This window comes from Lissotriton vulgaris, chromosome 9, assembly GCF_964263255.1.
Source record: "Lissotriton vulgaris chromosome 9, aLisVul1.2, whole genome shotgun sequence".
Taxonomy (NCBI): Eukaryota; Metazoa; Chordata; class Amphibia; order Caudata; family Salamandridae; genus Lissotriton; species Lissotriton vulgaris.
The window spans coordinates 841,004,743-841,022,150 of record NC_141697.1 but is presented as its reverse complement, the minus strand read 5'-3'; the positions used below and the strand labels follow the sequence as shown (position 1 = coordinate 841,022,150).

Below are 17,408 nucleotides of genomic sequence, written 5' to 3'. Positions count from 1 at the left end.
CGATTTTGGGTGAAGACTTTGTTTCATTTTAAATTTAAATCCTGACTGGTCTGTACTCACCACATCTAGCGCTACCTCCCCCAGAGGGTCCGGCCGATTTTGGGGCTGTTCGACCTGGGGCTCGGGCAGAGTTAGTGCGGCCGCCATCTTGGGTAGGGCTTCCTCTCTTGGGGCGAGAGGAAACAGTATAAAAACAGTAGAAGGATCTATTCGCGAGAATCCTGCAATTGACGCCTGAGGCTTGAGCCGGGCGGTTACTCTTACTCCTTCTCTAGGCCTGTTTTAAAAATATTATTCTTTGTGTGCACTGCCCTCTGTGTCCTTTCCCCCCTACACTAAGCGCGCGGATTTATCGCGACGCTGTTGTCTTTTCCGATTTTGGGTGAAGACTTCATTTCATTTTAAATTTAAATCCTGACTGGTCTGTACTCACCACATCTAGCGCTACCTCCCCCAGAGGGTCCGGCCGATTTTGGGGCTGTTCGACCTGGGGCTCGGGCAGAGTTAGTGCGGCCGCCATCTTGGGTAGGGCTTCCTCCCTTGGGGCGAGAGGAAACAGTAGAAGGACTCTATTCGCGAGAATCCTGCAATTGATGCCTGAGGCTTGAGCCGGGCGGTTACTCTTACTCCTTCTCTAGGCCTGTTTTAAAAATATTATTCTTTGTGTGCACTGCCCTCTGTGTCCTTTCCCCCCTGCACTAAGCGCGCGGATTTATCGCGACGCTGTTGTCTTTTTTCCGATTTTGGGTGAAGACTTCATTTCATTTTAAATTTAAATCCTGACTGGTCTGTACTCACCACATCTAGCGCCACCTCCCCCAGAGGGTCCGGCCGATTTTGGGGCTGTTCGACCTGGGGCTCGGGCAGAGTTAGTGCGGCCGCCATCTTGGGTAGGGCTTCCTCCCTTGGGGCGAGAGGAAACAGTATAAAAACAGTAGAAGGACTCTATTCGCGAGAATCCTGCAATTGACGCCTGAGGCTTGAGCCGGGCGGTTACTCTTACTCCTTCTCTAGGCCTGTTTTAAAAATATTATTCTTTGTGTGCACTGCCCTCTGTGTCCTTTCCCCCCTGCACTAAGCGCGCGGATTTATCGCGACGCTGTTGTCTTTTCCGATTTTGGGTGAAGACTTCATTTCATTTTAAATTTAAATCCTGACTGGTCTGTACTCGCCACATCTAGCGCTACCTCCCCCAGAGGGTCCGGCCGATTTTGGGGCTGTTCGACCTGGGGCTCGGGCAGAGTTAGTGCGGCCGCCATCTTGGGTAGGGCTTCCTCCCTTGGGGCGAGAGGAAAAAGTATAAAAACAAACGGCTATGACTCCGCGCAGCGGACGCGCCGTATTCGCGCCGGAGTCAAGCCAGAGTCCAGCCCGTCTGCGCCCGTCCGCGACAGTCCTGGGCGCGGGGCGACTCCTTTTAGTCCTCTGACTCCACTTGATGTCCCGGAACCGGTAAGGCACCTCGTGCAATACACGAAACAGGAGCTTCTTTTTCTACGTTCCAAAATGGCCAATGGCTGTGATCATAACTATCCAGCCGATAGTTTACCTACCACCTGCGACTATTGTAACCACACTTTTTCATCACCTAAAAGCAATACACTGCCCTTAGCTAAACCTAACATGCTATTACTCAACTGTAGGTCGATGAAAAAACACAAATTGGAAATCCACGATCTAATTACCAGCAATAAGCCCGAAGTGCTATTTCTAACTGAGACGTGGTTGGATGAGGAGTCTGCCCCGGGAGCGGTGTAAGCTACCCCCCCTGGCTACTGTCTACTGCGTTTAGACAGACACAAACAAAGAGGGGGAGGGATCGCCCTCATTCATAAAGCTGAGTTAGAATGCACCCTAACAAAAGCCACTATACTGCACAGTGAAAGCGGCTTATTTACCAGCAAACTTGGACCGAGAAATATCATTAACGGTCTGCTGATGTATCGTCCTCCTGAAGCAGCTGGACAATTCGAAAGTCATCTTCTTGATTATATCACGCAGCCAGCTCTCCGTTACAAAAAGTTTATAATTTTAGGTGATTTAAACCTCCATTTTGAGGATAGGGAGTCTAAGGAGGCACAGGAGGTGGCCACGGCATTGGCGTCGTTAGGACTGAATCTACAATCTACTGCCCCATCACACCAACACAGCCATCTACTGGACCCCATTTTTGCCAACTGGGAAGGCATCACTGCCTTCCCTCAGGTAAAAATAATTTGGTCCGACCATTTTGTCATTCCGTTCCTGGTAGATAATACACCCATAGATAATAGAATCCTTAAATCCCCTTCCCTTAAACGAAGAAACTGCAAGAAGTTTGACCAAGAAGCCTTCAGACTTGCTCTCCAAAAAAATCCACCTTCGCTAAGTACCTCTCTTCAAGAAGCCTACGAAAATTATGATAACTGGCTGTCCAATGCCCTGGATGGACATCCAAGCCCCCCGCCAGGCAGTCTAAAACCGCTCCATGGTTCTCTGAAAAATTTAAACTAGCCAAAGCCAGATGTAAAACTCTAGAGCGCATCTGGAGAAAACATTACAATCTCGAGGATAAAATGCTATATAAGACTGAACTTCATAAATATCATAAATTAGTGAGATCGGAAAAAAGCTGCCACCTCATAAATAGAATCGATTCAGCGGATAATCCTACCAAAGAACTGTTTTCGATCTATAAAGAACTTACTATTCCTACTAGATTGGAAGCTCAGGACACTTATTCGAAAGAACTATGTGACTCCATTGCTGATTTTTTTGTTAACAAGATTGACAAAATCGATGCCACCTTCACAAAAGATGAGTCCAATTCTAGCGAATCGGCAGAAGTCAACAATAGCAACACGGGGACCCCTGGTCTCACGTGCTTCATCACTCCTGAGAAACAAGAGCTTCTCAGCATTGTTAACAGCATACAATCCGGTTCTCCGAGTGATGTATGCCCACCGACTCGCTGCAGAGGAGTCATGGAGTCTACAATAATTGACTATATCAGTCTTATTGTATCGCTGTCCTTCAAGGAATGTAAGGTACTAGATGCCTGGAAAATTGCCCAAGTAATCCCCCTTAAAAAAAAGGCTAACATCCACATCTCCCAATTCCAGAATCTCCGCCCCATATCCCTCCTCCCTTGTTGTGCCAAGATTGTGGAGAAAGTAGTGAATAGGCAACTCATGAGTTATCTGAAAGATCACTCGCTCTTACATCTTACTCAATCAGGGTTCAGAGCCGGATACTCTACTGAGTCAGCCCTACTTTTCTCCACCGAGAGTCTTAGGCGCATAGTGGATGAGGGAGAGACAGCAGCGTTGGTACTATTAGACCTAAGTGCAGCCTTTGACACCGTGCTGCACTCAACGCTGCTGTCTCGGCTATCTGGAATGGGAGTAAAGGGGTCAGCCCTTGCGTGGCTGGAGTCCTTCCTGGCCAACAGAAACTTTCAGTTGCATTGCCCCCCCTTTAAGTCCTCTCTCAGAAAGGCGAGCCATGGGGTTCCTCAGGGCTCGAGTCTGAGCCCCACCTTGTTTAATATCTATATGGAACCCCTGGCTCGCATAGTAGAGACTTATGGGGTGGGCATTGTCAGCTACGCTGATGACACCCAATTGGTGTTCAAACTTATGCCCGACCACAGAGAAGATGCCACCAATTTCTCCAACTGCCTCTCTTCCGTGGCAGCTTGGATGAACAACAATTGTCTTCGCCTCAATGGCGACAAAACTGAGCTGTTGGTGGTAGGAAAATCTTCTTCCGCATGGTCCCACATGTGGTGGCCTGAGGAACTGGGCAGTCTGCCTTGTCCTGTGGCTTCGGTGCGGAACTTGGGCATAACATTGGACTCTAACCTGTCATACAAACCTCATGTTAACAAAGTCACAGCAAGATGCTTCAGCGTACTGAGGGTCCTTCGGAAGGTACTAGACCTTCTTCCCATGGACTCAAGAAAGACCATTGTCCATGCCCTAGTCACCCCCCATCTGGACTATGGGAACGCCTTGTTACTGGGTCTGAGCAAGAAGGGTACCAACCAACTCCAGTGCGCTCAGAATGCCGCTGCGCGCCTTGTGCTCAAGCTTCCTCGAAGAGCCTCAGGGAGACTGGCCTTGTCCAAACTCCATTGGCTCCCCATCAAGGAGCGAATTAAATTCAATGCCCTATGCTTTGCCCACCGTATAGCCCATGGCACCGGTCCAGGTTATCTGCACTGCCTACTCACTATACATCGGCCTACCAGGAACCTTAGATCTTCTGGTACGATGTTGTTCAAAATCCCTAAGATAACTAGAGCCAAGATGGGTGGTTCCTCGTTCAGATACTTGGCTGCCAAGGGCTGGAATGAACTCCCTCTCGAGATGCGGATGGAACCCTCTGAAATTAGATTTCGAGGAAAATTGAAAACTTTCCTCTTCCCCCGCATCTAATCTCCTCCTCCCTTGCCCATATCCGTTCTACCTGTGTTCATTCCTCTGAGCTCCTTTGCGGTTTTCAGCGCGGGGACACTCTGTTTTTGAGTAACCAGGCGCTTTATAAATGGCTTCTATTCTATTCTATTATTCCCTGAGGATCTGCTCTTGTATTACCTTTTTCACAATAGGTTAAATAAAATACATATTGCACATTCCACCAGAGGAATGACTCACAAATGGCGATTTACATTGGTGTACCACACCCACAATGAAGCACTATTGAATGAATATCCAGAAGAGAAGCTAAAGTGGAAAATGTGGCCCTGCAATTGTGAGTGTTTGAAAAATCTCATGCTGAAGCAGAATATTATTTAGTGATGGCAGTATATCTGTGACTTTTAACTTCAAAAGATGAAATGACTTTGTTTTCAAAACCTCCAATTGCACTGTAGTCCTGGAAAGATGGGATTTAAAGGAAGTTGAGGATGTCAACCAGAAGTGAAAAAGCCAAAACCTTGGCAAATCCATATATTTAAGGGTATTGTGAAAGGTTTTTTTCATGGGTGAGTTGATTAGAAACTCTTGACTTTCACAAGGAAATTGAGGCTGCACTTTGAAAGAAAAGGCTTTTGTCTCTCTGCTTATAAAGTCAGTTCTTGGCTTCTGAACTATTTATTGCAGACATGATAAAGCCTTTGGACTAGTATTGGGGCTTTGTTCTTTAGCTTTCAGAATGTTTGCTCTTTTTTTCATTTGAGTATTGTTGGAACAACAGATTTGTTCAGCAGTTTTCACAATGAAGAAAAGATAAAGTAGCTTGTCTTTGAAAGAGTCTGATGGATAGTTTGTCTCTGACCACTCCCACTTCCATACTACATTTTATGTTTTATCTTTTTCAGTAGAATAGAGAAAGGATTTTAAATACTGAAAGCTTGAACTCTTAGGTCACAAATGAAAAATTGTTCTACATTTGCTATCTTATCAAAGTTGCCAAAAGCCCTATTGGCTTCTTTCAAAACCCAATGAACTAAAAGTATACTACTGTCACCGCTTAGGATAGATACATGAGATTGGAGGTGACCGGAGTAAGCTTGGGGTCAACATAAAGGAGCCTGGGGGTCAGCAGTGCTGTCAACTGTCAAGTACTTTACACTTCTCTCCTTTTAATGTATTAGGGCTCCTCCTCTACATTACTGTCCAATGAAAGGTCCCAATTATAAGACTGTTTGGGCCTGCATGTAAAAAAAAGGAATATGTTCTTGTGGTAAAATGACAGGATTGCATCCATTTAAGGACATTGGATGTCTGTTGACCATTGGAAAATCACCAGTATGGGGATGCCAGTGGACTTGTGTGGAAGTAACTTGTTTGCTACTCATTGTTGCAGAAACCCATTAGAAACTGTGTAGTATGCCACTGTTACAACACAGCTGGTTTGAGATCTGCAAATTTACAGTCTGTTTATTCTTTATAATCTAGGTGAGTTTCCAGCATGAAGCCTATCCTGCTGCTTTATTGCCCACAGAAAAAGCTCTGGCAGAGCGTGTGTGCAATTCTGACCTAGAGGAGCTTCCCATATCACGCCAGGTATTCATTGTGCAGGAACTAGAGATCCGTGACCGCCTGGCCTCCTCTCAGATTAACAAGTTCCTCTATCTGTACACCAGTGAGAAAATGCCTCGAAGGGCCCACTCCAACATGGTAAGTAATATTCTGGGATGTGATCCTAGTGGACAAAGCTTGAGGAAGAGGCGGTTGATGTGTTGGCAGTGGACACCATAAAAGGAGAGGTTTCTATTCTCTGTTACTGTGAGAAGTTTTCATGTACATGCTGTGATTTAATTCAGTGCTAAACAGAGTAATAAATGCCTTGGATGTGAATTCAATCAAGAGTTAGTTTCCACAAAGCATTTATTTTAATCATTATATCCTGTGAGTGCTCTATGGGTTTAAGGAAGAATGACAATTTAAATTCACATTCTGAAGTCTTACTACATTTTTAACTGTCACCCCCATACCATGCGGTTAGCACAATGCTATTTCAGTTATAAAAACACAATATTTTTTTAAATATGGTGTTTACCACTCAATGATTACCCTTTAGATGCTGAGACTGTTCTCTCCAAATGCCGAGCCGTTATTTTGACATTTTGGGCCACGATTAAGCATTTATAAAATATTTTAAAATATTTTCTACAAATTGTTTTCAGGTAAAATGTGTGTGCTTTTTTTCCACATGTTTGGGATCAAAGTGCTGTTAAGGATTTGTGATGTACCTTGCTGTGGCCTTTTGACACATTCCTCATATTTAGGTTCTACATATTCCGTTTTAAACCGATTGTGTCTGACTACCTTGGAGTGTACTTCCTGGAATTAATAGGAGGACACCTAGCTTTTGCTTTAATAATTTTTCTGGGTGAAGAAGGATTTGTTTGTGATCATGTATTGCCTGTATTAATTTAGTGTACTTTGTCTTTTTGTTGTTGTATATATTTGTGTACATATGTATGTATATTTGTGTATAATATAAATTTGAAACTTACTGAAATTATTGAATAATGGTTTTGTATGATTACGATAAATAAAATATGTAATCACGTCTTCCATTAGTCGTGATGGTATCTTTATTTATAAAATAGCAGGTTAGTGGGCAACTGCCACCGGTATAGGAGAATTAATAGTCCCCTATTAGTCAATCATTCAGATATCTATTCCATCTTCCCAGTTTGCTTGCATTTGGCCTGAGAATACAGCGAAAATAATGGAAACGTTTTTTTTTGTTTAAAATTGGGAGAAAAAATGGCTGTGAATGAAGTTGTGTCCTTGTTTTTTTCTTCTAAACCCACCGTCAACAAATTACTATGCCCACACTCATTGCAGCTATCAGAACCAAGCAGGTTGAGCGAAAAAAAAAATGTCACCTCTGTTTTTGAATTTTCTAAGGGGTGGTCATCATATCCCATTCTAACGGAGGGTAGCTCCTTCAGATACTATACTTGAATCTCCCTTCCAGGTGACAACTGTATCTACAAAATGTACATGCCATAGCATATCACTGGCACCTGGTGGTGCTGTGCAACAGCATCCTCAAAGCCAAGAAGACTTTCATGCCCCACCATACCTTACTGATGTGGATCTAAAGTAACTGTTCTGTTTAAGGCATATGTGCTATGAATACACATGCTTTGCCTACTCCTGCCGTCTAGTGTTGGGTCCAGATGTTTGCAAGTTGTTTGTCTTCAAAGAAACTTTCTAGTCACGAGGCGAGGTGACTCCTCCTTTTGGTGATAGTGTGCATGGACATCGACTCCATTGTTAGATTGTTTTTTTCCGCCGTTGGGTTCGAACGTGTATTGCTGCTCTCCGGTTCAAAACAGTCTTTCGGGTCCCCTCGTGTGCAATCCACTGTTTCCTTGACTGTATTGTTCTACACATTTCCCTCTCTCCGCGTATCCATTCGATTGGGAAAATCTTTAGTCTTCGATCAAAAACATTGTTGGTGGTCTTGGGGCCTAACCACATCGATTCATTCTTCTGGCGATGGAACGGACCCTGTTTCAATTCTGTCCTCCGTGCCAGCCAAATACTCTAACACGATCTACACCAAGTGTGCAACTTGTGCCTCTCACTGGAGCACAAGCAAGAAGATTGCGAGGCATATCGGTTGTTCCGAACAAAAAAGACTCTTCAAGATAGTCGGGCTCGTCAACGAGAAATTCAGCGTCAAAGCACTCAACATACTCCTGATATCTCTGGAGAAGAATCCGAACATGAAGTCACAGCTGTGGAAGAAGAGGAGGGCTTCTCAGTCACAGAATCCCCCGCACCCCATAAGCTACCTTCCACTAAACATAAGGCTTTGGCATCACCTCTGCCTTCGGCCTTGGTCGGCACCAACACACCGTTTCTGATGCCCCGCCCTCAGGCCCGGCACCGAAATTAGTAGTCAAGCCTTCCGGCTCGGCATCAAAAAGAGACAGATCGTCTTTGGACCCAAAACATTCCTCTGCGAAAGAAAAATCTAGTTCTAGGCTGAAATCCTCCATTTTATAACAAAAGTTCGCTTTGGAGCCAAAACCTTCCGCTTCTAAAGAAAATTCTGATTCAAAGCTGAAACCTGCTGCTTCCAAAGGCAAGAGTAGACAAGTCAGCTTCGGCAGCGAAACGTCCAGTTCTTACATCCAAAGAAGATATTTCAGATCACCTAGAACCGATTTTAGACATTATGAAAGACAGATCGGATTCAAAGCAGAAAAAGCTTTACATTAATCCAGACATTGGACGTATATAAGCCAAAACCCCTTCCAAAAGGAAAGTCAGTTCAGAGGACCCTGGATACAAGATCCCCCTTAAGCAGAGGAAAGACATTGCTATAAGTCCTATCTATACTGCTTTTCCATCCCCTCCACCACTTCCACCATCTTCACCTTTACCAATACTGCCAGGCTCAGATCCACTACACATAACACCACAGGGATCTCCTCACACACAGCCTGATTTAGGAGATGGGATGATAATGATGACGAATGCAATATTCCTTTACCTACAGATCCGTGGAATCATTATAATATTCATCCACCTATGGATAATGATCCTGACCTATACCCTACAAATCCTTCACCTTCAAATGATAATATTTCCTATCTAGAGCTAATTTCCAGAGCAGCAGCATATCATGGAGTTACACTGCATAAAGAGACCTTAGATGACAATTTTTTATTAAAGAATTGCTCTCTCTAGATTCACTGGTGGTTTACTACGCCCGTAAAAAAGCGAACTCATAGATATCTGGAGATACTCCTCCCTCAGATGAAGAATCTGAGTTTATTGACGCATCCGGGAAAAGGGAAGCTGCTTAAACTGCTAGTCACTGGTGAATACCCAACAAGCAGTGCCTACTAGCTAGGTATTAAAGGGCACACTGGGATGAGATGGAAGGTCTACTTCAGTACCTCCCAGAAGAGCACAAGAAAAAGGCTCAAGAGCTATTTCAAAAAGGGAAGCTCATTTCTAACTCTTCTATTAGATGTAAACTTGATGCTGCTGACTCTGCAGCGAGAGAAGTTAACACCAGCATTCTCTTACGTCGGCATGCCTGGCTTAGAAATTCAGGTTTTAAACCAGAAGTACAACAGTCTATTTTAAACACTCCTTTTAACAAACAAAATCTTTTCGGACCTCAGGTTGAGGAGGCTTTAGAAAAAATGAAAAAAGACACGGATATTGCGAAATCCATGGGACCACTTCAATCTCCTTCAAGCAGAGGCTCCTTTTGTCGCTCATTTTATAGAGCGGGGTCTAAAACTACATTCTCAGACCCTAACACTTCCTCGTACAAGTCCAACACGCAATCCTCTTCCGGTAGAAATTTCTTTAGAGGATGGTACAGGGGAATTTTTTTTATAGTTAGAGGTAAGGGGACGTCAACACGTAGCTCCCCTTCTCCTAATAACAGTGACTACCGCCCCATCTCGCTGCTCCCATTTCCTGCAAAAGTCATCGAGAAGACCGTCAACAAGCAGCTGGCCGCCTTCCTCGAGAAGAACGGATTTCTCGACCTCTCGCAGTCTGGCTTCCGGGCCAACCACAGCACCGAGACCGCCCTGATCGCAGCCACCGATGACATCCGAGCCCTGCTCGACAACGGAGAAACAGCGGCCCTCATCCTCCTAGACCTCTCCGCGGCCTTCGACACTGTCTGCCACCGTACCCTAGTGCGGCGCCTCAGCAACGTCGGAATCCAGGAGAAGGCACTGGAATGGGTCATCTCGTTCCTCGCCGGAAGGACACAGAGAGTCTGCCTCCCCCGTTCAGATCAGAAGCCACCGAAGTCATCTGCGGCGTTCCTCAAGGCTCCTCGCTCAGCCCAACCCTCTTCAACATCTACATGAGCCCCCTCGCAGCCATCGCACGCCAACACAACCTCAACATCGTCTCCTACGCCGACGACACCCAGCTGATCCTCTCCCTCACCAATGACCCCGCCACCGCCAGAGCCAACCTACACGAAGGGATGACAGACGTAGCCAAGTGGATGATGAACAGCCGCCTGAAACTGAACTCGGACAAGACGGAAGTCCTCATCCTGGGATCTTCACCCTCCACCTGGGACGACTCCTGGTGGCCCCCCGCCCTGGGCAGCGCACCCAAACCAACAGAACACGCACGCAACCTGGGCTTCATCCTGGACTCCTCCCTCTCCATGACCAGACAAGTCAACGCCGTCTCCTCATCGTGCTTCAACATCCTGAGCATGCTACGTAAGATCTTCCGGTGGATCCCCACCGAGACCAGGAAGACTGTCACCCAGGCCCTCGTCACCAGCAGTCTGGACTACGGCAACTCCCTCTACGCCGGAACCACCGCCAAACTCCAGAAGAGACTCTAGCGGATTCAGAACGCCTCAGCACGACTCATCCTGGACATCCCCCGTCGCAGCCACATCTCCGGACACCTGAGAGATCTGCACTGGCTCCCGGTCAACAAGAGAATCACCTTCCGTCTCCTCACCCACGCACACAAAGCCCTACACAACCAAGGCCCAGGATACCTCAACAGCCGCCTCAACTTCTACGCTCCCACGCGCCAGCTTCGATCAACCGGCCACGCCCTCGCCGCCGTCCCCCGCATCCGAAGAGCCACCACCGGAGGAAGGTCCTTCTCCTGCCTGGCCGCCAAGACTTGGAACTCCCTCCCGACCCACCTCCGCCTGACCAAGGACCACCTTGCCTTCAGGAAGCAGCTCAAGACCTGGCTGTTCGAGCAGTAGCGGACCCCCCCTCCCCTAGCACCTTGAGACCCTCCGGGTGAGTAGTGCGCTATATAAATGCTTTGATTGATTGATTGATTAAATGATTGACTTGCCTATGCTTTCCCCCGATCATCTAACACCTGTCGGGGGAAGACTTCAACAAGTTCTCCCCATTTGGCAATCCATATATCAGACAAAAGGGTGCTAGACATTATCTAACATGGTTATTGCCTGGACTTCACCAGCAATCCTCCCAACATTACACCTCACACTCACAAACTCTCGTCAGAACACCTGCAGCTTCTCAAATAAGAGGTACAAGCTCTTTTAACAAAAGAAGCTATAGAACCAGTTCCATTACAGTACCAAGGTTCAGGAGTGTACTCTCTGTACTTTATACTCCCCAAGAAGGACGCATCCTTAAGACCAATTTTGGATCTAAGGACGATAAATCTGTATATACTTTCAGAACATTTGCACATGGTCACGCTTCAACAGGTCCTTCCACTACTACAGCAAGGGGATTTTATGTCCACATAGACTTCAAAGACACATACTTTAATATTCCTGCTCACCCAACTCATCACAAATACCTAAGATGTGTGATAGCAGGAAAACACTATCTATTCAAGGTATTCCTAGTTCGGAGTAACTACTGCTCCCTGAGGATTCACAAAATGTCTAGTGGTAGTGGTGGCACGTTTCAGAAGACAACAGATTCATGTCTTCCTATACCTGGACGACTGGCTCATCAAGTCCAGCACACACCAAAAGTGTCTACACCACACTCAGACCACATTGAATCTACTCTACCAATTAGGTTTCACTGTCAGTGCTCAAATGTCTCACCTTCAGCCTTCACAAATGCAGTCTTATCTGGGAGCAACTCTAAACACTTGCACAGCTCTAGCCTCTCCCAATGCAGCCAGAATTCAGAATATTCAGTCTCTGCTAATACAGTTTCAGGCCAATCAATACTTAGCAGCCAGAACGTTCATGCAACTGCTAGGGATGCTGGCATCATGCATCGCAATAGTGTCTCATGCAAGATTGCACAAGCGTCCTCTACAGGAGTGCTTCGCACGTCAGTGGAATTTGTCTCCGGGTCAATTACAAGATCTAGTGTTGGTAGACAGCCACACCCATTGCTCTCTGCTGTGGTGGAACAAACCAAACGTATTAAAAGGGCATCCTTTCATTGACCCTGTTCCACAGATCATGCGAACAGCAGATGCATCCCTCACAGGTTGGGCTGCCCATCTTCACAAATTGACAATACAAGGTCTATGGGGCAACATGTACAAAGCTCTGCACATCAATTATTTAGAGCTTCTAGCTGTATATCTAGCACTAAAAACTTTTCAGTCTCACCTCATAGGGAAAGTTGTCCTAGTCTGAACTGACAACATGACAACAATGTACTGTCTACGAAAACGGGGGGGGGGGGGGGGGGGGGGGACACACATTCTCTGCAACTGTCATGCCTCTCTCAGACGATTTGACATTGGGCGATTCATTACCAAGTCCATCTTCTGGCAGAGCATCTCCCAAGAGTGGACAATCAGATTTCCGATCTCCTAAGTAGAAGGGCAGCAACAAATTCATGAGTGGAAACTTCATCCCCAAGTTCTCCTTCAATACTTTCAACAATGGGGATTCCCACAAATAGATCTGTTTGCCACAGTGGACAACTCAAAATGTCCAAACTTCACCTCCAGGTTCCCACACCCTCTATCCAAATGAAATGCCCTGTGGATGAATTGGTCTGGGATATTTGTCTACACTTTTCCGCCTCTCCTACTCCATCCATTTCTGGTTCGGAAGCTCAGGCAAACATTCCTCATACTGATTCTAGTAGCTCCCACTTGGGCTCGTCAACCGCGGTTCACAACACTTTTAGAACTGTCAGTAGTTCCTCATCAAAATCTATATCTCAATTCCTGTCTTCTCAGGCAGAACCATGGAGAAGTCAGACATCCAAATGCCGAGGAGCCCAATCTAGCGATATGGCTCCTGAAATCATAAAGTTTGGTTTTCTTAACTTACCACCAGAATGCATTACCAGTCTTAAAGAAGCAAAAAAATCCTACTACCAGATAATTCTATGCAGCTAAATGGAAACTATTTGTTATGTGTTGTAATATTAACAATATTGATCCTCTAAATGCATCTATTCAAAATATCATTTGTTTACCTTCTGCATTTACAGCGGGCTGATTTAGCCTACGTTTCCATTTGTTTGCATCTTGCAGCAACAGCTGCATGTTTGCAAAACAGACATCTATTCTTGTTCAAGGTTCCAGTAATTAAAGCCTTTATGTAAATTGATACTTGTAAATTGATACTTGTATAGCGCACTACTCAGTCAGTCAGTCAAAATACACTTTATTCGATTTTTGTTAAAATCATAAAAGGCAAGAAAAATACATACATTTAAAAACATTTTAAAAATACCCACAATACATTTGTTTTACACAGTGTCCGTAAAAAGAGTCACTTGATTAATCACCATAATATATAAAAAGGGGTTCAAATTGATATGCTGGTTTTTAGTTTAAAACAGTACAGTTCTAGGGATTCTTTTGTTCCTTCCTCTGTATGCGGCTGTTAGAAAACTTGCAACACAGAAAGTGACGTGTGCATCCGGTAATCTTTGAAGATAGAACAAGGCTGGTCTCACTTGTATGAAGCCAAGAGTTTTCAGGAGGGGAATTAAATATTTTCTCCTCTCCGTATTATAAAATGCACAAAAAAACAGAAAGTGGAGAGTGTCCTGATAGGAAAACTGGTCACACTCACAGGGTGGTGCATGCTCCGGTTTACCCCACGTAGGGAAGGTGCCTAATGAATAGTGGATCAGATTCATTCTAAATCTGGTTAGTAAAAATCTGTGCAAGGGTTTAGAAACAAATTGCAGGTATGGCTCCATCGAGGGGGAAGAGGACAAAACCAAGTGTGCTCTTACTAGTGGTTTGTTAACTTCAGACTCCTCTCTCTCTAGACGTGTCCTCCCCTGGAATTCCTTCTTAATCCATGCAATGTCCGTTTTCCTAATTATTGACGGTGTTGTATATAGGTCAGGTCTCCCGAGGGCAGTGAATGATGACTTTATATATTTCAACCAGGGTATTTTCATTGCCCCCTCCCTTGCAATCACATCTTTAAGAATTGTGTGGTTTAGAGACAATTCAGTATTTAACCAGGTATTGGCCCAAAAAAGTAAAGGGGCCAATTTCAATCCATCTATAATATAGGGTAGGCCAACTTCTTCATGTATGGAGTAGGTAGGTGTAGAATTAGGAACCAATAAGATTCTTCTAATAAGCTTGTTTTCTACCCTCTGCATACTATCCAGGTTGGCATAACCCCACAAAGCTGCACCATATGAAGCTATGGAGATGCATTTACTTTTATAAACTTTTAACACAGCCTCCATTGGTTTAGCCCCTAGCCTTTTAGTGAAATCCATCAGGGCTGCTGTGGACCGGGCTAAAGAAATATTCTTGGCCTTAATTTGCGGAACCCAAGAGCCTTTCTCATCAAACAGGACCCCTAAATATGGAAAGACAGGGACCCTGGAGAGAACCTCGCCTTTACAGGTAAAGGTTTTTGTGTGTGATTTATTTTTCTGTGGACCCACGATCATTGTGTGTGATTTGGTCACATTGATTTTTAAGTCTAATTTAGCCATAAAGGAACCAAAAAGCTCCAGAAGGGTCTGTAGACCAATGCCCGTGCGGGCGATGAGAACGGCATCGTCCGCATATAGGAGAGCCGGGATCTGCTTCCCACCTACCCGCGGGACGTCTGCGTTGCCTGCTAACAAGGACTTCCCTAGATCATTAATATAAATGGTGAATAAAAGTGGGGCCAAGATGCAGCCTTGGCGAACACCTTTATTTGACCTGAAGCTGTCTGAGCATCGCCCTTCCCTGGTTACCCGGACCTTCGCAGAGAGTCCCTGGTGCAAACTTGCTATGAGGGCCACCAAAGAATCCTCAATACCAAGCTCACGGAGTATAGCCCAGAGCTTGGCCCTATTAACCAAGTCAAAGGCCGAGGAGAGGTCCATAAAGGCTAAATATAGTGAACCCTCCCCGGCTACTGTATACTTGGATATTAGGAGATGTAAATTTGAGCATTGCTCTAAGGTTCCCCGTTTCTCCCTAAAACCATATTGAATCTCTGCGAGGCCCCCACAAAGCTCCAGGTTTGTTCTCAATTTAGTCAATAGTACTCTGCCCAGAATCTTAAAGGCAGAGTCTATTAAAGAAATTGGGCGGTAGCATCCCGGATTCTCCCTATCCCCTTTTTTAAAAATGGGCACTATGACAGATGTATTCCAAGTTTCTGGAAAACATCCATCATTTGTTGCCCTAAAAACATTTGTGAGGACTTTAGACCAGGTGGTTGGGGCGTATATAAAAAAGTCTACCGGGACTCCATCTGGGCCCGGAGCCTTATTCTTTGTGGAGTCCATTATAGCTTTGTGTACCTCCTCCTCATTGAATTCTACTGCCGCTAGCCCCCTGATTGGCCCCATATCATTTCCATCCACAGAGTCATTACCGCCGTATATGTTTTTAAAATGGTCAACCCATTTCTCATCACTGATAATGCAGTCGGAGATTGTGTTAATCTCTCCAGAGAAGAATTGGTTATTTATAATGTCCCAGAATCTCTTACTATTACGTAGTACATCCACATCAAGCAAGTCATTCCAGGCATTATTTTTAATTGTATTTTTCCTATTTTTGATAACCAGCTTATACTCCCGTCTTAATTTGGAGATTAAGGTTTTATCCCTCGGCTTTGTTTTGAGTGCATTTTTCAGGTCTTTATGGGCTCTAGAGCAATTACTGTCAAACCATTTATGAGGCTTGGGTGGCAAATGGGATTGGGGAACTGTGAGTTCTTTAGCTGTTTGTGAGCAAATAAAATTAAAAGCTAAAATAATCTCATTGTTAGTGGCATTTTGGTCTAGACAGATACAAATGGGTTCCTCTATCTTTGGGAGCAGGGAAGCCATAAAGGTTTCCTGGACCACCTTACCCCACTTAAGCCGTCTGCCCTGGTCACTGGGCACCGTCGATGTGCAAGCCCTAGGAAGGCCCAGGTGTTTGCTCCATAAGTCACTCCAGTGAACCTGAGCAGAAACTGGGTTGTGGTCACTATGTGGGGAGGCAGTTACCTCATATTTTCCCATCTTAGAGGTTAAACCCTGAGAAACAAAAATAAAATCTATCACGGACCCACTTTCTGACCCTTTGTAAGTGGGCAATGATTCGTCACTACCAGTGCTGAGGGGTTCAAACATATTGAGGCTAGCAAGGAAAAATTCAAGCGCCTCCCCCGCTTTGGTGTGAGCGAAGTGCAGATTGCCGTTATCAGTCTGACCCTCCAAGTTGCCTAAGTTACATTTCAAAACACATTTTTGAATGTTAAAATCACCTAAAATTATGAAATCGAAATTAGTGCATGATTTATGACTGTAGTCGTTAAGGACATTTTCCAAGTGATCCACGTGGGCTGTGTCTGTTTTTTTTTTTTAAGACTTTATTGAAGGAAGGAATAGTGGTTTATCAGTTACATACATTCCATTGGGCGATCCCCATATAGCATTTCAATTTAACATTTCTATATGTGACGAGCGATTTTTCGTAACATGAACTGCGTTGCCTGTATTGCTCAGGTACATTACATACATCATTTGTGAGTTACACCGTGCAGGATTGAGTTCCCTGATAACCCCTCCCTCCTGTGTCAGTGATGGCGAAGTCTTTTTTCATTGAACAGTGTGAACAAACTTCCCAACTTACCCCCCTTAACCATGTGTCATCGCAACCTTTTTCACCCACCCACGTGGTACAGTAGTCAGTGCCTCTCCACGCACTGTGGCGTGTGGCCGGGCCAGCGCCGCTATAGTAGCATTGTCCTGTTCACGAGGCAGCATCCCGTGAGCGTTCAGTTACTCCTCCTCCCCCTCCGAATCTGAGTCTTCCCCTTCCGGCAAGGGTGCACAGATGTCCCCTCTGTACTTGTTCCACGCCGCCCAGACTTTGTTCCATTTCCGGGGCGCTGCTCGGAGCACGTATACAGCTCTTTCTGTCACCATGAGAATGTCCATGTTTTTGGCCCACCTACTAGCGGTGGGTATTTCTGGCGCCCCCCACTTCTGCGCTATGTCCCGTTTAGCCACTGTCATAGCCAACGATGCCCAAATCAGTTCGTACCTGCCCAGATCATTGGGGTCC

At 45.2% G+C, this 17,408-nt stretch overlaps 1 protein-coding gene across 1 annotated transcript in view; it reads left to right on the top strand.

The window, feature by feature from the left end:
- Positions 1-17,408, top strand: part of ATG2A (autophagy related 2A) — a 2,120,972-nt gene that overhangs the window by 1,482,291 nt on the left and 621,273 nt on the right. The window contains exon 22 of the mRNA XM_086939522.1: positions 5,883-6,104. Within this exon, the coding sequence (XP_086795648.1) occupies positions 5,883-6,104 (222 nt within the window). The remainder of the gene's footprint in view (positions 1-5,882; positions 6,105-17,408) is intronic.